Below are 20860 nucleotides of genomic sequence, written 5' to 3' on the forward strand. Positions count from 1 at the left end.
GTCAGTCAGCAATCCATGCTACTGAACATGCTTGGGCCCAGAGTGCTTTAAATGTATGTTGTGGGTGTGACCAAAGGGGTCACCAGCTGGGTGGAAATGACTGGCAGAATCTGTGACCAGGGAGAAGAGTCGGTGGAGGAAGATTGGAAGAAATTCAAAGATTATCTTCAGAAACACTGCAAAATTAAAGAATGTTAGAGTGATGTTGGATCGAAAATAAGTGGTTTCCAGCTGTTCAGGTTAAAGTTATTGATAGACTAAGATTAAAGATTAGGATTAAAGATGTTTAAGGAAATGGAAATTTGATACTTAAGAGGTAAAATTTTAATGCTATATTACATTAAGATTAAAGATTAGGATTAAAGAAGTTTAAGTGTTATATATTATATTAAGATTAAAGATTGGGATTAAAAAAGTGAAAAAGAAACTGCTGGACAAACAAATTGGACTGGAATACAAAAGAGGGAGGTATGAGGAAGTCCAGAAAATAAGTAAATTGAAAAATGGAAATGGAAAAGTGAGATTGTTTTTAATTGTTCTGTTTTTTGGTGTTTTTTTTTTGTATTTTGTTTTCTGTGTTCTCCTTCTCTTTTTGGATTATGTATTGTGTATTTTTGTACTTCTATTCTTATATTTTTCTGTCTAACTTTTTATTGAAACCTTAATAAAAATCATTTTTTAAAAAAAACAAAGGGGTCACCAGCTGTGTCTTGCACAAGTGGAACCTGTAACCATTCTGAGAGGGCGCTTAAACATACAGCAGTGCCAACTGAATAAACTATTCAAGAGCCCTGCCCTGCATAATCGACCACATGGCGTGGCACATGCACACCATTTGAATGGCAATGCCCATCAGCTTTGGGCGTGAGTGTGCCCCCCTCAAATATTTTATCGGGGTGCAGGTGGGGCGAAGGGACCTTGGCCTTTAGGAGTTGGCTCCTATGTAGACATAAAAGCTATACCAAAAACGGTAAGAAATGTTATTTTATTATAGCTGCCCGATTTGACAAAGCATCAACGTGGCAGCGTAATAATAATAATAATAATAATAATAATAATAATAATAATTTATTATTTGTACCCCGCCCATCTGGCTGGGTTTCCCCAGCCACTCTGGGCGGCTTCCATAGAAACCAAAAATACACTAAAATATCACACATTAAAAACTTCCCTGAACAGGGCTGCCTTAAGATGTCTTCTGAATGTCAGGTAGTTGTTTATCGCTTTGACATCTGATGGGAGGGCGTTCCACAGGGCAGGCGCCACTACCGAGAGGGAACTGCCAGAAGGCCATCGGCGCTGGACCTCAACGTCCGGGCAGAATGATGGGGGTGGAGACGCTCCTTCAGGTATACTGGGCCGAGGCCATTTAGGGCTTTAAAGGTCAGCACCAACACTTTGAATTGTGCTCGGAAACGTACTGAGAGCCAATGTAGGTCTTTCAAGACCGGTGTTATATGGTCTCGGCGGCCGCCCCCAGTCACCAGTCTAGCTGCCGCATTCTGGATTAGTTGTAGTTTCTGAGTCACCTTCAAAGGTAGCCCCACGTAGAGCGCATTGCAGTAGTCCAAGCGGGAGATAACTAGAGCATGCACCACTCTGGCAAGACAGTCCACGGGCAGGTAGGGTCTCAGCCTGCGTACCAGGTGGAGTTGGTAGACAGCTGCCCTGGATACAGAATTGACCTGCGCCTCCATGGACAGCTGTGAGTCCAAAATGACTCCCAGGCTGCGCACCTGGTCCTTCAGGGGCACAGTTACCCTATTCAGGACCAGGGAGTCCTCCACACCAGCCCACCCCCTGTCCCCCAAAAACAGTACTTCTGTCTTGTCAGGATTCAACTTCAATCCATTAGCCGCCATCCATCCTCCAACCGCCTCCAGGCACTCACACAGGACCTTCACCGCCTTCACTGGTTCTGATTTGAAAGAGAGGTAGAGCTGGGTATCATCTGCATATTGATGGACACCCAGTCCAAACCCCCTGATGATCTCTCCCAGCGGCTTCATATAGATGTTAAAAAGCATGGGGGAGAGGACGGAACCCTGAGGCACCCCACAAGTGAGGGCCCAGGGGTCTGAACACTCATCCCCCACCACCACTTTCTGAACACGACCCAGGAGGAAGGAGCAAAACCACTGTATAACAGTGCCCCCAGCGTAATCATGGATAAAACCTCCAGCCCATATTAAAGGCGTAATTTGGGATGATTTCTTAGGAAAGTGGCTCCCATTACTGCAATGGGATAGCTCAGTGGGTGGAGTGTGAGTCTCTTAATCTCAGGATCGTCTCTTAATTTCAGGATCGTGACACTCCCCCCCCCCCCGGTGAAAGATCCCTTGCATTGCAGGGGGTTCGGCTAGATGATCCGCTTGGTCCCTTCCAACTCTTAACATTCTTTGATTCCTTAACTACACAGAGGCCACCAAAAACAAAGCTCAGCCTTCAGTTAAAAGGGCTTGCTTTGCTTTGCGGCTCGATTATAATTTGCCTCCTGAAAAAGAAAAGAAAAAACCAAACCCGTAAGGACACAGCTTCCGCTTGGCTTGAATTATGTCCAAATATTTATTTTTCTCGTAGGGGAAGAAGAAAACAAAAACACACATACACTACAACCATGGAGAAAAAGTATTTTGGGAAACTGAAATAAACACCCACTATGGATCAAGCTCAAAATGAAATACAGTGGTACCTCAGGTTAAGTACTTACTTCATTCCAGAGGTCCGTTCTTAACCTGAAACTGTTCTTAAACTGAAGCACCACTTTAGCTAATGGGGCCTCCCGCTGCCACTGCGCTGCCACCGCACGATTTCTGTTCTCATCCTGAAGCAGAGTTCTTAACCCGAGGTACTATTTCTGGGTTAGCGGAGTCTGTAACCTGAAGCGTATGTAACCTGAAGCGCATGTAACCCGAGGTACCACTGTACTTACAACACTCCGATGCAATGAGGTTGAGGGTAAGTTTTTTCATAGGTGGTGGACCTGTAAAAGGGTAATAATTCATAATGAATTGGAAAAAAAAGTTTAAAACACTTTTCCAAAAACAAAATGAAACCCAGAGTCCTTTTCATTGGGGCTAATTCCTTTTTTAAAAAAATTAAAAAAAAATACATTTTGTTTGCATACATCCAAATACATTTTCCATCCTTAATTCAGGCTAAGCCTAAGAATAAGCAAATACATAAGATTGGATTGGAAAATGCATTAAGAAAAATTCAACAGCGTAAATACGTTTTGATGGATGCGATAATGGAATACTGAATGGTTTAGTTTATGTAAAATATGCAGGGATTTATGTTATGCAGACTGAACCAAGGAAAGAGAAGAAGGGAAGTTATTGATATCTTAAGGATGATTTTTTTCCCCAGAGAGTGGGATATAGACAGAGTTTATGTAAAAGAACATTGTCAAAAGATCAACCCATTGGCAGGTTTTGAGTGAGCTTCAGCGTGCAAATAGGATAATTGTATAAAACAAAATTTATAGTACGTCAAATAATATGGAGAAAGTAAAGTTTCGGTGCGTATTTAAGGAATTTGCAAGTGGAAGATCAGAGGTCTTAACCCAATCACAAACGGATGTACAAAGCAAGCATTAGCTAAAGAATGAATAACCGTTTATTTTTTATTTCTCATTTTGCCTACAATATCTATTGTGCACTTCTGTTACCAAGTTTTCAATCAATAAAGCACTCAAAAGCCAAAAAAGAAGAATATATTTTAAGGATGTTTAAATAGGTATTCTAAATGGCAGAGCAGAAAATTCAATAAATTTTAATATATTAATATTTTCAAAAATTTAAAAACCCCTCAAATTGGAATAACGTAGGTCTCCCCACCCGGGAGCTCCAGGCGGCGCGCTGAAGCCGGCAACGAGGCGGCGCCGACCCGCCCGCCTCCTGGGCCGTCCCCGCCCCACTGAGGCGGCGGCGGCGGCGGCGGCGGCGGCAGGTCTCCCTTTTCCGAGCGCCAGGCCAGGCGGAGCCGGAAGCCGGCCGAGGCTGAGCCAGCAGCGGCTGAGGAGAGCGAAGGGAGGCGGCGGCGGCGGCGGCGGCTCCTCTTTCCTCATGGCGCTGAACCTGAGCCGGAACGGGCCGGCGCTGCAGGAGGCCTACGGGCAGGTGGTGGCGTCGGCCAGCCCCACGGACTGGTGAGTCGCCCCTTCCCTTCGCCGGGGACCCTCGCCGGCTTCCACCCCGCCCGGCGCTGGGCTGGCGGCAGGGCTGGCTCGCTCCTTGGCGCCGGGCCTGCGAGGCGGCGTGGGGCTGGCAGGGAGGCTCCGGCGCGCAGGGGGATGGATGGCGGGCCTGGGGGGGGGGTGAGGCGGGAGGATGGGGCGCACGGGGGGGGGTGTCTGGGGCAGAGGAAGGCAAGTGTGGGGCTCAGGTGGGGCTGCCCAGCTTGCGGCTCCCTGGGGCGCTGCACCCACACAAGGGGCCGGGCACCCACACTTTTCGGGGCCGGGGCCATACACGTGGGGCTGACTAGGTTTGGGGCTGTAGGTGCCCGGCAGTGGCGTAGCGTGGGGGGTGCAGGGGGGTCCGGTCGCAACATCTGGGGGGGGGCGCGCTCGCACTCGCAGCTCTCTGCCCCTACTAAAATCCACGGGTTAGGGGGCGCAAATTACTTGCCTTGCCCCGGGTGCTGACAACCCACGCTACGCCACTGGTGCCCGGGCACCCACACATTCCGGCGCTGCACGGCACCCGACGCCCCCTGGCACCCACGATCGCAGTTCCAAGCTGTGGCACCCCTGGCACCCACGGCGTGGGGCCGGGCGACGCGAGCCTCGGGCTGTGGGTGCGGGGAGGAGTTGGGTGCAACTCTGCACGCCAGGAAGGGCGTGGTGAGAGAAGGAGAGAGGAAGGTAAGATCGTGCAAGATCGTGGTGGTTTTTCTTTTTGGGTGTGTGTGCAATTATGCACAGAAGGGAGCTGGCATATCTGTTATTTCGTGAAATTTATACACCGCTCAATTGGGGCGGGGACACAACAACACCCCCCCCCAAAGAGAAGATGGAGCAATACTATAGCGTGGCATGGCATTGTGGGTGCTGCAGGGAGGTTGCAGCATAGCTGTCAACTTTTCCCTTTCCTTGTGAGGAATCCTATTCGGAATAAGGGAATTTCCCTTTAAGAAAAAGGGAAACGTTGACAGCTATGGGTTGCAGGATGTGGGGTGGGGCAAGAGAGACACATGGGCTGGTGCCTTTGGAGTGGGGAGTGGCAGTGGGGAAGGGTTTAGCCTTCACAGGGATTGGTTTGTAGATGGTTGTCCTTCCTAGAATGGGTGAGGAGCTGGCTAGGGTTTGACCTGTGTGAAAACTCCGGAGATGCTAAAGGTAAAGGACCCCTGGACAGTTATGTCTGGTTAAAGGCGACTATGGGGTTGTGACGCTCATCTCACTATCAGGCCGAGGGAGCCACAGAAAGCTTTCCAGGTCATGTGGCTAGCATGACTAAACCGCTTCTGGCGCAACAGAACACCGTGAATGAAACCAGAGTGCATGGAAACGCCATTTACCTTCCTTCTGCAGCAGTACCTATTTATCAATTTGCACTGGTGTGCTTTCAAACTGCTAGGTTGGTAGGAGCTGGGACAGAGCAACGGGAACTTACCCCATCGCGGGGATTCGAATTGCCAGCCTTCTGAACGGCAAGCCCAAGAGATGCTGTAGCATGTGGTGATAGTTTAGAAGATGGGGCGGATGTAGCCTAAGGCTATGGGAAGATGCAGATTTGCACAGAAATGGGGGGGGGGGAGAGTGAGGAGCATGTGGATCACATATCCGGAGGGTGCCTTGCCTTGCATCTACAAAGTCCATAGCTGCCTGCACCTGTTTCTCCTCCTTAATTATCCCTGCCCTTTTATCAGTCCTTTCCAGGTACGCAGGCAGCATCGTCCATTTGCCTTACTCTACTCTTTGGAGTATTTAAAGGATTAGGCCTAGAGGGAGATGGCAAGCAAATGCCAAAGCAGTGGTGAGAGTGACAAAGGAGAGGGACATTCAAGTACGGTATAGGTGCCCACTGATGCCCCACCCCTCAAAATCTGCAGTTGACCCTATTTTTAGGGTGCATTATTCAATTGCTGATCTTCTAACAAAGTTAACTTGCCCATCGGGTCAGCCTCTATACCTGAGGGTTGGAAAATGGCCAGTGAAACCCGAGTTAAAAACAGCAACTATGAACCGGGGGACCCTGGAAATTACAGGCCAGTTAGCTTAACATCTGTCCTGGGGAAACTGGCAAAAAGTATTGCTCAAGATAAAATAAGCATATGGAAGAACAAGCTTTACTGAAGCAGAACCAGCATGGCTTTGGTAAGAGCAAGTCCTGTCTCTTCAACTTACTAGAGTTATTTGTGAATGTTACCAAGCATATAGAAAGAGTTGGTAGGTTTGAGAATAGTGTATTTGGACTTTCCAACAGCTTTCGACAACATACTTCCCCAACGGCTACTGAGTAAGCCTTGAAGTCGTGGAATAAGAAGAGAGGTCTGTTTGTGGATCAAGAATTGGTTAAGTAGCCAGAACCAGAGAGTAGAAATAAATGGACACTTCTCTGAATGGAGAGATGTAGAAAGTGGGGTGAGCAGTGAGGCGGCCAAGTTTGTTGATGATACTAATTTGTTCAGGGCTGTTAAAGCAAAAAGAGATTGTGAAGATCTTCAAAAGGGTTTCTCCAAGCTGAGCAGTGTCCAAAATCGGCCACTTGTGACCACATGAAGATGTGACCAAGTTAAAAATACGACTTTCGAGCCAACTGGCCCCCAAATAGCAACTAGACATTCTGTTTTGGCAACTGAACCCCTGGTTTAAGGACGTATTTGAGGCCTAGCTTATGTATCTTGAGTTTCTAACACTGAGTTAGTGAACAGAAAAAGAAAATCTTAATTTCACATATATGTTTATGGGATCTCAGCTGGTGATGACTGACCAGGAATGAGACTTTGGGGATATTGTGGAGAGCTCTGTGAAAATGTTGCCCTAATGAAAAAAAGCAAATTCTATGCTAGGGATCACTAGGAAAGGAATTGGAAATAAAACTGCTGATACAGTGCAAATCTATGGTGTGACTGCATTTGGAATACAATACAGTACTGTGTTCTGTTCTGATCGCCTCACCTCAGAGTGGATAGTTGGGAAAAGGTTCAGAAAAGGGCAACCGAGATGTTCAAGGGGGTGGAGCAACTCCCCTATGAGGAAAGGTTGCAGCATCTGGGGCAGTTTAGATTAGAGAAAAGGCTAGGAAGAACTGACATGATGGAAGTCTTTAAAATGATGCATGGCACTGAGGAAGTGGATAGAGAAAAGTTTTTCTCTAATAGCATTAGAACTCATGGACATGCAGTGAAGCTGAATGTTGGAGGATTCAGGACAGCTTTTTTTTTTTTAAGTACTTTTTGATGCAGTGTATAGTTAAGCTACAGGAGGCAGTGATGACCTTCAACTTGGATGGCTTTCAATGATGGTTGGGTAAATTCATGGAGGGTAAGGCTATCCGTGGTTACTAGCCATGAAGGCTAGCAGCACCTGTGGCCAGAGGCACTAATGCCAGTTGCTGGAAACCACAGAGAGGCAGAGTAATCTTGTGCTCAGGTCCTGTTTGCAGGTTTTCTAGCAGGATCTGATTGGCCACTGTGAGAGCAGAATGCCGGACTGGATGGACCATTTGCGTGAAACTAAGCGCTGTGGGTTAAACCACAGAGCCTAGGACTTGCTGATCAGAAGGTCGGTGGTTCGAATCCCCGCAACTGGGTGAGCTCCTGTTGCTCGGTCCCTGCTTCTGCCAACCTAGCAGTTCGAAAGCACCTCAAAGTGCAAGTAGATAAATAGGTACCGCTCTGGCGGGAAGGTATACGGCGTTTCCGTGCGCTGCTCTGGTTTGCCAGAAGCGGCTTAGTCATGCTGGCCACATGACCTGGAAGCTGTACGCCGGCTCCCTCGGCCAATAAAGCGAGATGAGCTCTGCAACCCCAGAGTTGGCCACTACTGGACCTAAAGGTCAGGGGTCCATTTACCTTTACCTAAGCTACCTTACCTATGAAGCAGGTGAAGACTTGGGTTGAGGCTGTGCCACAATGTGATGTGGCTGGACAAAAGGCAATTCTATTTTACTTGTGGTTGCAGAACAGTATGAGGTATGGAAACAAGCCCCTTGAGGCTGTTCCAAGTCAGCAATGCAGAGGATTTCTGCTGTTCAAGATTAGAATTCCATCTTTTTCTAGCCCTGCTTGAGGCTTCTGTCATGCGCAGTTGGGTTTCTAAAGGGACTTGCTCTGTGTTTTAATATAAATTGCAGCGCAGCACAGTTGCAGTTGAATTATGGCAAAGAATTGATAACGTCATGTTCATATAAGCATACAGTCCGTTGCTGTCTGAGAATTATTTGCAAACAATATAAATCTAAGAAAAAGAAAAAAAAACACACGCAAACAAAAGCATGTGCTCTGCACATTTTTTAATGTTTATTTGTGGTGGGGAGGGACCTGCTGACAAACCAAGTAACTTCTGAGGTAGATTGTCTGGTGTAATGTGTTCAGTAACACAGGATGCAGGACTGAGAAAGGTCAGATCGCTTGAGCCTCATCGGAAGGTAGCTGTTACTTCTCTTCCATTAGTGTATGAATGCCTTTAAGAGCTGCACAGCTGCAAGAAATGAAGTATGTGGCACTTTACCCTTTGAACCTTTGCCTGCAATGCAGCTATTGAGAGCGCACGAATCCTGTCAGAAAATGTGTAAGTCCTACATGGGAGCATCTTGTAGCTATAGAGTGGGATGTTTCCCTGACCATGTCATCCATGTGTTGGGGTGCAGGAGTAAGCCTGCAAGTGAGAATTGGCAGCAGGTCATACACTGGCCTTTAGATGTCCAAAGCTGCTGCGACAGGCAGTTCAGATGGGTGGCATAAAAGTTTTGTTGGGAATTACACATGGTGAAGAGATGCAGTAATAACACTGGACATGAAATTATTTATCATCATCTTCATCATGTATTTAATTTGCACTCCATCTTTCTACTAAATGGTGCTCAAAGTAACTCTGTGGCTGTGGCAGTGCTGGAGAAGTGGGTGTTTGTCAGGAGGAGGTGAGAAATTATGAGGCAGAGAGGTGATGGAGTAGTGGAAATGATGCGAGGAGTTGCAGATCCACAGCTGGAATAGGTCTGAAACCAAGGATCAACTTGAGATGGGGTGATAATGAGTATGTGATTGAATGCAGTGCTTTTCCAGAACCTTAAAGACAAAATAAAGTTATTTATTTTCATGAGCTTTCATGGAGTGGAATCCTCTTCATCAGATGCATGAAATGTTATCCTGAGTTAATCAGTTCCCTTTAATCTCATCCTTTGCCTTGTTGTTTTCAGGGCTCTGTTTACCTATGAGGGTAACAGCAATGACCTGAGAGTGGCTGGGACAGGAGGTGAGTGCATTTTGAGAAGTGTACCTTTTACTATGTAAGTGGCCTGGGGATTTTATTTTTGTGTTTGTCTGTGCTCCCGTGTTTATAGAGAAGATTGCATTTATTTCTCTGCTTGACAAGCTGCTTTTTGTTACTCAAATGCAACTTGCCCTGTGGCCCAGTTAGTCTTATCTCTCTTGACATTGTTCTAAAAGCATCTCCCTTTTCTGCATGCACCATGAAAAGACCAGTTTCTTGAGTGGTTTGCCTGTTTTTGCTCATTCAGAAACAAGCAGGATTCTGAGAAGTGTTCAGTAAAATGAAGCGTGGGAGGCAAAGTGAATGACACCTCCACTCTGTCAAGGGAAAGGAAGCAAGACATTTTATATCGAGCGTGTTTTCAATACAATGTGGAAGTGAAGCGGTGAGGTTAATAGTTTACATGGCCATTTTGAAAATAAATTAAACCTTTTGTGTGTGCTTCAGTGTCTGAAACAGAAACTCCAGAGGAAGAAAGTTAACTACTAGGCAGAATGCCCGACTTAAGATTAAATGCAGAATGTGAGGAATTCTGTATAAAATGGCAATTTCAAACAACTTAACTCCTTGGCAAGCTCACTCATTTTTCAGCAGTGCCTGCAAAGAAACCTTAAAGTAAAAGTGAGGCAGGCTAGGATCTCACCATGATGGGATCTATTGTCAAAATGGTGTAGATGTCAAAAGGCAAAACATTTCTGTTACTGGTGAAATTTTCACTTTTCTTCCCAATACTTATGCCCCGTGGCATTAATTACATACAGTACTGGAGGTTAAGGAAGCCTATCTGCTTTGCCATGATTTATGAATTGGTAATCCATGGTTTGTGATCAGCTAGCAAATCCAGTTGGTTCAGCCTGGGTTTGCAAGCTATGGCATACTTACTAGCATTCAGGCTCCCCCCCCCTTATGTATTATTGTAGTTTATTTCATTTATTGTAAATATTCTAGTCATGGGAGAGTTAATGCTATATACAACTGGTTAAAGTTAAAAGTTGGCTGCCTTTCAATTGGTTAAAATACAAGTTTAGAAGAGAGCAAGGCTTCAAACCTATCCGTACTTAGTAAGCACCATTGTATTCAGTGGGACTTACTTCTGAGTAGACAGGGAAAGCAAACACATTTCTAAATCACAATTTGCGCAGTGTTTTCACGCCATGATGTGGATTCTAAACTATGGTTAGGGCTAAGCCATGTTTTGGGTGTGTCCGAACCAAGTCAGACTAATGCTTTCAAGCCATTAACTCTTGATGGTTCCAATAAAAAAAAGTTTAATTTGCCTGAGACCAGTCTTTCTCGTGCTTTTAATAGGTGTGTGGGAAATAGAATGATGGAAGGTGCTATTTCTTCATTAGTGACTGTTTTATTTATCATAAAGCTTCAAGGACAGAAGCAATTTTCCTTCTGTAGCTATGAAGGGCAGAGACCACAGTTCCTGGAAATCTTAATAGGAAGGCAGTAGAAAAGGAGAAGCTCCATGTTGAAGACAGCTCATCTAAAACCTCTTCTCTTTCAGCTGTAGAAAAAGGGAAGCAGCTTTTTTTGGGGGGGGGAGGATTTGATGGGTGAGAAAGAATTAAAGTTCAGCTGTGGTCTGGGCCTGAGAAGTTAGCTTCTTCAAATTTGACCTGTGTTTTGAGATGACTGGTTCCTACATAAGGGAATTAAAATATGCGACTGTCAAAAGAAAACAGCTTTAAGAGGAACCTGTTACTGTAAAATTAAAAAGTTTCTCAAATAAAAGGTAACATATCTGATGATGAGGTCAAAAGGAGTAGCACTTCGTAGAAAAGTGAACTTTGCCTTTGAAATTGTTGCAGCAGCAAAATTGCAGGGGCAAATTATGAGTGGATAGACTTTGATTCTGAAGTGTGGGTTATGTCAACCGAACATATTTTTGCTTTGTTCAGAGCACAGAATGTGTGTTTCTGCCATATTTAAAAATGCCTTCACCCTGTGCTTCCCCAAGGGTTCAACTCCTGAGATCACTTAAACTGGCATTAAGTCCTATTGAATATGGTGAGACTTGCTTCTGCCAAGCTCTGCCCAAAGTCCTTAAAAATGCACACACTCCAGGTTCTGAGAAAAAGTGAATGCACAAATAATAGAAACCATCCAAATAGGTAGAAGGTGTGCTTTCTTGCTGTTAACTTTTTGTTAGTGGTGAGAACTGACAGGCTTAGTGCTAAACAGGGTGGTGCTGGTAGTAAAAAGGTAAGATCCTGCACCTCATGAAGCATGTCCTTAACTACCGTATTTTTTGCTCTATAACACGCACCCGTATTTTTCACTCTATAACACGCACCTGACCATAACACGCACATAGTTTTTAGAGGAGGAAAACAAGAAAAAAAAATCTAAACGAAACAGTGGATGTATGATTTTTTTGGTTCATGCTGTGGCCACAGACATGTGATCTGACGGTGAGTTTGGGGTAGCCCAATGCAAATACCCTGAGGATCCATGTGGATCCATGCTTTGTAACCACATTTTTGCACCACTGCGGCCCCAGGCAACAGTGGGTGTGTGCTTTTTTTGGTGCAAGCTGTAGCCATGGACATGCTCTGTGATCTGATGGTGAATTTGGGGTGACCCAGTGCAAAAATCCTGAGGATCCATGTGGATCCGTGCTTTGTAACCATGTTTTAGGTGGGGAGGGAAGGAAAAGCACTCAAGGGACAAGGAGCACGTGTGGGGTGTGTGGAGAAGGATGCTGCTAATAATGCAGAAGAGGGTATAAGAGGAGAAGGAACACGCGTGGGGTGTGTGGAGAAGGATGCTGCTAATAATGCAGAAGAGGGGTTTAAGGGGAGAAGGAACACGCGTGGGGTGTGTGGAGAGGGATGCTGCTAATAATGCAGAAGAGGGGTATAAGAGGAGAAGGCTCCTCTCCTCTCCTGCTTTGCTCCTTTGAAGCAAGCAGGCTCTGCTTCTCTCCCACGTCCCCAGCTTAGCGCTTAGCGATCTGAAAAACCTCGCTGCTATTTCGCGAGCTGAGTGGGGAGAAGAGAGGGACATGGTTGCTTTAAAGGAGCCAACCAGACATTGGCTCTCCCGCATTTCTACTTTGAAGCAAGCAGGCTCTGCTTCTCTCCCTCCTCCCCACTCAGCGGCTCTTCTCCCGCTTTGCTGTTTCAAAGCGAGCCACGGAGGAGGGAAGGAAGGGGAACCATGGATCCTCTGCTCACGACTGCAGCAGATCCCCCCCGCCACCCGCAGGCATTCGCTCCATAACACGCACAGACATTTCCCCTTACTTTCTAGGAGGAAAAAAGTGAGTGTTATGGTGCAAAAAATACGGTATGTTCTGGACTGTAGTGTTTTGCCCAACCTCCAAAGTATCTATAACTGTTAGATTCTGCTTCTGAATTGAGTTCCCCAAGCATTCTCTGCAAGAATTCTGGGAAAACAGCAGGATCCTAAATGTCTTCATGCTTTCAGCTAATGTGCTTCCTGAATATTTTATGGCGGAGTAATATTTCTAGACGGATGTTCCGTCCTTCCTCAGTGGTTCAATTTACCAACAATGTTCCTTTGGTTAGCTTGGAATTTGTATTTGCTCTTCCAATAGCAGCTTTCATATTGGCTTATTATTCTGGTAGAAATCAATAGGAGACAGTGACTCTGTTATCTTTTGTTTTAATTGTATGCTGAAAAGATCTAAAGAAACAACAAAATTTACGATTCCTAATACCATTGTTCTATCAAATTTATGTGACAGTCTGGCCTGGCAGGGAGTCCATTGTGACCCATAAGGCAGTTTTTTGCTCAGCCACGCCCGCTTGTCAATATGGTGACATCACCTACACCCCCTGTCAATCATCTGTGGTCATTTGCATTGTTTCTGCGTTGCTGCAGCAATGTCCGGTGTTGATTGCCCTTTCTGCTGCAAAAGAATGAGCCTTACATTCTCAGCCGTGTGAGGTAGATTAGGCTGAGAGAGACTGGTTTATTTTTGGTATCTTCCAGCGAGGTTTGTAATTGAACAGGGATTTGGAGCAGAGTTTCCCATGTCCAAATCCCAGCATTTTGTCTGCTACATTACCTCTGCGTGTTGTAGAAGGCCAATTGTGTTAGTAGGTTTATATAAACAAAGGCTAGGCTCCAAATAACCATGGAACTAGTTCTGTGTATCCAGTGGGCTTTAGACTTGGGCTTTCTTGAATAGAAGATGCTCTAAATTCTGCATATCAAGCGTTTTGAAACTGAATGGAGTGTCGAAAGCTTCAGTGAGGGCGGTTTTGTGAGCTGCATGGGGACCAGCTTTTCACAGCAAAAAAAGAAAGAAGCCACGCATTTCACTGCACTAATGCAAGTACTGTTATGAGCAGTCTTAATGTGTGACATTGCATTTCAACCCCTATTTATAAACACTTTGAGCTAATGGATGTTACCTGTTGTGCAGTGTGATTTAATCTTTGTCCTGTCCTTGCTTACCGGATTTTGTTGACAAAGTTCATCAGTTGCTTTGACTTCTACCTGTTACTGTTATTCTTCTCGTCAAACTATGCTATACAGATGGTGGCCTGGAGGAGATGGTGGAAGAGCTCAATAGTGGGAAAGTGATGTATGCTTTCTGCAGAGTGAAAGATCCGAACTCCGGCTTGCCTAAATATGTGCTCATCAATTGGGTATGTAGAATATGGTTCCGTTTGGCTATGGAAGTTAGGGGATGTAGCCTTCGTTATGAAAAAGATGAAGCCCTTTCACAGTAAAGCACCAGTGTTAGAAAATCCAACACCTAGATCCCAGCTGTATCACACATACCAATGCGGCTGTTCAGGTGCAACCCTAATCCAGGGTCTTTCCTCTTTTCCCTCATGCACAGAGATCAGTATCAATCCTAGTTTGTGACAGTTGTTTGCCGATTATCCAAACAGACTCTTTTTTTGTGTGTGTGTGCCTGCCAGCAAATGAATGTTTGGTCCTCCTTTGCAGGCAAGTGTGCTTGTTTGTGTGAAACATTGTTCTATGGCTTGCCACAAATAGGGAACTGGAAATGGCTAATCTCTGTGTGCAAGGGGAAGAGAGAACCCCCAGCATTTGCCTCGATGATGAAAAGGCCACCAACACTGGGGCTGCAATCCTGTGCAAAGTTATCTGTGATGTTAGTCCTATTTTAACTTAACTTTCTTAACAAAGATGTATAAAATCAAATGTTTTAATCGCAGTCACTATATATATATAGAGAGAGAGAGAATTTAAAATATAAGCATTCATTTTATATTGCCAAGTGGGGCCTTGCAAAGCTGCTGCAAATTCTCTGCACAAATGTTAAGGAAACTTCAGTGAAAGAGCAAACAGCTGACTAGAAGGAAAACAAGATAGCAGAAAGTGGGGCAAAAGTTGTAGGAAGTATGATCAGCCTTATGGAAACTGCCAGCCACTACCACTAAGACTTCTCTGGAAAAAACACATTAATATGAAATGTGTAGATGATGTCATAAACTAGGTTTTTTTTTCCAGTTTACTTATTTCGATAATTGGAAGTTTAGGTTAACATTTAGAATGGCAGAAATTATTAACTAAAACTGTTCCATTAACGTTTTAATCTGAGAATTTAGTGATATTTAGAATTCAGGCTTTGCAAACTTTCCACCTTTTTTGCCTCCTAGTTCAGACTGCCATGCATCCTTTTCACCCCATTCTTCCTGGTCTACAGTTGAGGAGCTGGATCTTGTAATGATAAATGGCTCTCTTAGAATAGTTAACATAAACAGTTTGTAGAGAAGTGCCATTGGAGTCCAGTCCCTTCAGTAATTCTATTTTGGTCAAACTTCAATGTCTATACTAGGACAACAGCTTATTAGGCCAGCCAAAAGGTCGCAAAAGAGTTTTCAAACTTCCTAGTTCACGGTTTCCCAAGCTTTCTCAGTTCATGGACCCCTTGATCAGTTTATAAAGTTATCATCAACCCCAAACCAAATTCTTAGGAGCATAGATGAAATGATGCCAAGAAATATCAATCTATAACCAACATTTATTAACCATAAATCACCATAGCTAAGAGTCATAACTTTAAAAAAATTAAGTACAACTAAAATAAAAAAGTAAAAGTGCACCTGTACACATTTTTTTTCAGTAAAGCAGCATGCTCTGAGAAAAGTGTTGTATTACAGAATCATTAAGTACAGAGGTTCCTCATTGGCAAGAGGGGAGCTCTTTGTACAGGAGCATATTCTTTATTTCTGAGGCTCGCGTTTCTCATTAATTTTTTGCACTGTATCTTGCAAACTTCCTTTCTACCCCAGGCCCTTTTTGACCCTATGGTCTTTATTCGCAGTCCCGTAGACTCCAGGGACTCAATCTCAGCTGCAGTACTTGGGGAAACATAGCACTAGATGATAAACCAAGCAGGATGGAGGTGAAAAAAACCATGCCTGCTGTTGAAGTCATGGCATTTGTTGCATCCGGTCATGGACTCAAGATGGAATGCCACAAGAGGCACAAGAGTCATGGAAAGGAGGCTCTGTTAGATGATATACTGGTTTCAGTTTACACCAAGACCTGCGGAGAAGAAGGAACATAAAATGATTTATCAGCAACTCCCCCCACCCAAAAAAGCTCTCTGGAAATATAAAATCCAGCTGTTACCCAGGTCTGTCTCCATGTGTGTTCAAAGTGTTTCTTTCCTCCTCCCATCTTCAGTTGCCAGTTGGCAACTCTGTTGGAGTAAAGTAAATAACCCTTGATATGTGGTGTGTCCCCCAGTCCCCACTTAAGCTCCTCATGTTTTCTTTTCATAGTTTGGTGAAGGCGTTAATGATGTGAGAAAGGGAGCCTGCGCCAACCATGTCAGCTCTGTAGCAAACTTCCTAAAGGTATTTAATCTTCCGTTTTATTTTCCATCCTCGTCTTTCCTTTCAGCTGAATGCCCTCCCATATAAATGGCTCTGTGGTCAAATGGTATCAGGAGTTTGGGGTGTGTCAACCTCTGTGCTCCCCGAATGGTAGGAGGTTTTGTGGGGTGACCTATGAGTCGCTTTTGGGGTGGGGGAGGACACTGGAGACTTAATGCTGCTCTGTAATTCCCTATTAGAAATCAAGCAGTAGGGAATAGGCAGCTACCAGACAGACGGTGCTAGTCTTGAAACCTAATTGGCCCCCAGCAGCAAAACTAGATGGAACTTTAATCTGACCTGGCAGCACTGCTCTTGCAACTCGAAATAGCCACTAACCAGTCAGAAGCCATTCAGTAAGCAGTGAGCAATATCAAGCCATACCAAAGTGAACATCCTTCCTGCAGGACAGCAATCCTCCATATATTTCCCCGTTATCACATCCACGCAGTTTGGGCTCCTTGAACCTTTCTTGCATTCATCTGTTTTTATTTCCTGACCCACATACCAAGCACTTGGGGTAGGGCAGGATTTATCCTTACGGATTTTTCTCCTTGCAGCAGGAGTGGATTAGACTAATGGTTTTAGTAATTTATATGTCTGAGCCCAGTTGCGCCCCTAACACCCATTGTCTTATGCTCTGGTAACCTCTAGGTTAGATTACAGCGGTTTGTTATACATGGGGCTGGCTCCAAAGATTGTTCAGAAACTTCAGCCGGTGCAGAATTCGGTGGCCAGGTGGGGCAAGGTGGTTTGAGCATTTGACACCAATCCTGGCCTGTCGGCACTGGGTTCCAAATAGTTCCCAGACCCAATTTGAAGTGCTGGTTTTGACCTCTAAAGCCTTAAACAGCTCAGGACCACAATATCTCCAAATACGTATGTGCACGAGATTGACATTTGTTGGAAATAGGTTCAAATGTAGTGAGGTTCTCAGACCATTACATACAGGCAACTTGCAATTTGCATTGGCTGGCTTCGCGGTTTTTCCTGCATCGTGATTTTTGCCAATTCCTGCTCTTGTGATTCACTTACCCCTGCAGGAGGCAGGGGTGAGCTGAGCTGGCAGAGTTAACAGGGGTTACGAGAGTCGAGAGAAACATTTGCTGGCTTTGTGTTTTTTCAGGCATTGTGATTTTTGCACAGCACACACATAAATTGCCATGTCAAAAATTATGAAACAGTTATCACGATACGGACTTCAAATGGTTTTGGACGATATAGCAATATATCACCCAGCCCTACTTTCATCACCCAGCAGCTCACCTAAAGCACAACGGGAACCTTCTGATTTCTCATCCCCAGTCTCTGCACAGTGCAGTCCTAGGGGATAAGGGTGGCTGAGACTACGAAATTTGCAGCTGAGTTACTGCTTATTGCCAGAAGTCAGGAATGCAAGATGAGATTAAAGTAGCGGAAAAGCTACAAAAACTTGGAGTTTATGGGGAAGGAAATACCACCTCAGAGCATTCAGATACATTTTGGAGGGGGAGGGAGCATGGAAACGACCCTAGTGAAATTGTTTTTATACAAGCCACCTTGGGGGGAGTCCTTTTGTGTTGAACGTTCTGGCAGAAAAGAGAGAGAGGGGTTCCAGATTGCCCTTCACTAGAGCAAGATTTAGTCTTGGACTGACTGATCGTGCTCTCCTGCCCTCTAGCTCTCCCTTCTCTGCATCTCATTTCAGGGTGCTCATGTGACAATAAATGCTCGGGCCGACGAGGATGTGGAGCCAGATGCCATCACAGAGAAAGTGGCCAAGGCTTCGGGAGCAAACTACAACTTTCATAAAGAAGGCAGCAAGTTCCAGGAGGCAGGTCCTCAGACTCCAGTGGTGAGTTGCTCTGAGCTCTTGGTAGCATTGGTTGTGGCATACAGGAGGAGGAACATTGTGGTGAATGGACTGGCTAGGCTGCTGAGAACTTTTTGTTGGCACCTGAGCTAAAATAAATAACCTACACCGAAGGCTAATAGTTTGTATGGCATGTGTTGCTTCACAGAAGCAGCTTGTCTTGGAGCTTTAATTTAGGAGCTTGTGTTGTGAAGAGACAAGGGATTAGATTTCGTCTCTTTAAAAAAAATAATTGGGGAACCTGGGGGTTCACAGTGCCTCTGGAAGGCCCACCTCTTCCGTTCCAAGTTCCAAGAAAGGTGTCCCAGGGAGAGCAGGTGTAGGGAAGAGCTATTTGCAAGGATGGAGTCTTCAAAAACAATGCTTTAATTTTTTAAAATTGGTTTCAGTAAGCATGCAAAAACAACAAACTAAAAGTGAAGAATAGCCATTCCACCATAAAGCCAGTACATAAAGAAATCTCTAAGGTAGCATTTGTTGCAGGAGGTTTAAATGAGGCAACTGATTTATTAACACAAGTGACAAAAAAAAGAACCATATAGTATCAAATCGTACCTTTTTAAAGCGAGACCCCTCACAGTGCTACTTCCCAGCCTCTTGATAACCAATTACTCAATGTAAAGCCAGCTCCTGTTTTCCACTTAGCTGCTGCATGGTTGGAAATCTCAACTGATAAAAAAAGCCACCAGGATTCATGCTTTCAAAAGGTATCTGTGCTAGAGGAGGGGAGGCTGCCCTCGCCCTGCTGGATGGAGAGGCCAGAGTGGTTTGAAAGATTGGATCTAGTTTGGTGTGTATGAATTGTATGTGTGTATGTTTGTGAGTCTAGGTTGAATGAGGGGTTGGGATATACATGAACGACTTGAAGGAATACCTCCTCCCACATCGACCTGCCTAGGTGTTAAGATCAGTAGGGAGGCCCTGTTGTTAGGGCCATTGCCCTCTGTGGTTTGAGGAGGGCTTTTTGTGCGGAATGCCTTTTCCTCTGATGTGTGCCCTCCGCCATAGTTTGGTTTTTCGCCATTGGTCAGGGTGCGCTTCTTTACCCAGGCCTTTTGGCAGATGTGTCCCCTCCTCCTGCGATGCTGCTGCTGTATTGTCATTGGTGGGTTTTGTGTTTTTACGGGTGGGTTTGCATTTCATTTAAAAACGTTCCTTTTTAATCAGGCCTTTGGTTGATTTGATTGACATCCTATGCCCTTTTTAAGATGTGGTTTTGGGGTGGGGGTAGGGGTATTAGGTTGTTGTTATTGTTATTGGTGTTGTTGTTGTTGTTGTTGTTGTTGTTGTTATGATAATGATGTATTTTGTGGTTTTATATTCTGATTTTATTCTGTGAACCATCCTGAGACTTGTGGGTATAAGGCGGTATAGAAATTCAGTTAATAATAATGCAAACTGAATTTGTTATAACTGTGACATTTTTGCAGCCCATTCTTTGGTGCATAGCAGGCTATACATACAAGTAATAAAAAATAAAATAAATATGTAGGGGGGGTTGTTTTAAGTAAAGTATCACCTTAATTTAAGAACACCCTCTATGCTCTCTCATTTTCTTAAGAATTTTTAAAGAATCTTAAAAAGAGAAATTGTGCAAGATAGAATGTGTGTTTGTAGGATGGTGTTAGTCTCACTTCCTACCCACATGCAACCGCTGACAATCACAAAGGAGACGATGCCTTCAGTGGGGGGTGGGGACTCACCATTCCTGGTTTTAAGGGAAACAGGTAGTTTTCAGAGCTCCTGAGAAATATAGACTGACATGACAAACTCTACAAGAATACGTTGGGATCTGATGGGTAGCATAACCTTATTTACTGTATAGAATTGGTTGTGAAAATCACCTTTGTCAGAGATTATGTTTTCATAAAAATCCAAGGCTGTTACTTCAGACAGGTGGAATAAGGGCTCCTGTCCTCTTCTGAAGATGCAGGTGAATGTGCTATTGAGAATAGGTGTAGAAAGATGCAGAAGAACACAGGATGCCTCGGGACCAGTATCTTCGGTCTTATTCAACATCTTTATCAACGACTTGGATGATGGACTCAAGGGCATCCTGATCAGATTTGCAGATGACACCAAACTGGGAGGGGTGGCTAACACCCCAGAGGACAGGATCACACTTCAAAACGACCTTGACAGATTAGAGAACTGGGCCAAAACAAACAAGATGAATTTTAACAGGGAGAAATGTAAAGTATTGCACCTGAGCAAAAAAAATGAGAGGCACAAATACAAGATGGGTGACACCTGGCTTGAGAGCAGTACATGTGAAAAGGATCTAGGAGTCTTGGTTGACCACACACTTTACATGAGCCAACAGTGTGACGCGGCAGCTAAAAAAGCCAATGCAATTCTGGGCTGCATCAATAGGAGTATAGCATCTAGATCAAGGGAAGTAATAGTGCCACTGTATTCTGCTCTGGTCAGACCTCACCTGGAGTACTGTGTCCAGTTCTGGGCACCACAGTTCAAGAAGGACACTGACAAACTGGAACGTGTCCAGAGGAGGGCAACCAAAATGGTCAAAGGCCTGGAAACGATGCCTTATGAGGAACGGCTAAGGGAACTGGGCATGTTTAGCCTGGAGAGGAGGAGGTTAAGGGGTGATATGATAGCCATGTTCCAATATATAAAAGGATGTCACATAGAAGAGGGAGAAAGGTTGTTTTCTGCTGCTCCAGAGAAGCGGACACGGAGCAATGGATCCAAACTACAAGAAAGAAGATT

The 20860-nt window shown here is 44.7% G+C and overlaps 1 protein-coding gene across 4 annotated transcripts in view; it reads left to right on the plus strand.

Annotated features, from left to right (window-relative positions):
- The first annotated feature begins 3949 nt into the window (after window positions 1–3949).
- Window positions 3950–20860, plus strand: part of DBNL (drebrin like) — a 38317-nt gene continuing 21406 nt past the window's right edge. For 2 of the 4 annotated variants that reach the window (XM_080982481.1, XM_080982482.1), the window contains exons 1-5: window positions 3950–4150; window positions 9369–9424; window positions 13958–14070; window positions 16186–16260; window positions 17966–18112. In XM_080982481.1, coding sequence (XP_080838607.1) covers window positions 4068–4150; window positions 9369–9424; window positions 13958–14070; window positions 16186–16260; window positions 17966–18112 — 474 coding nt within the window. In that variant the 5' untranslated portion in view covers window positions 3950–4067. The remainder of the gene's footprint in view (window positions 4151–9368; window positions 9425–13957; window positions 14071–16185; window positions 16261–17965; window positions 18113–20860) is intronic. The other 2 variants (XM_080982479.1, XM_080982480.1) reach the window with 2 other exon arrangements.

Source organism: Podarcis pityusensis, assembly GCF_964106645.2.
Source record: "Podarcis pityusensis genome assembly, chromosome: 15".
Taxonomy (NCBI): domain Eukaryota; kingdom Metazoa; phylum Chordata; class Lepidosauria; order Squamata; family Lacertidae; genus Podarcis; species Podarcis pityusensis.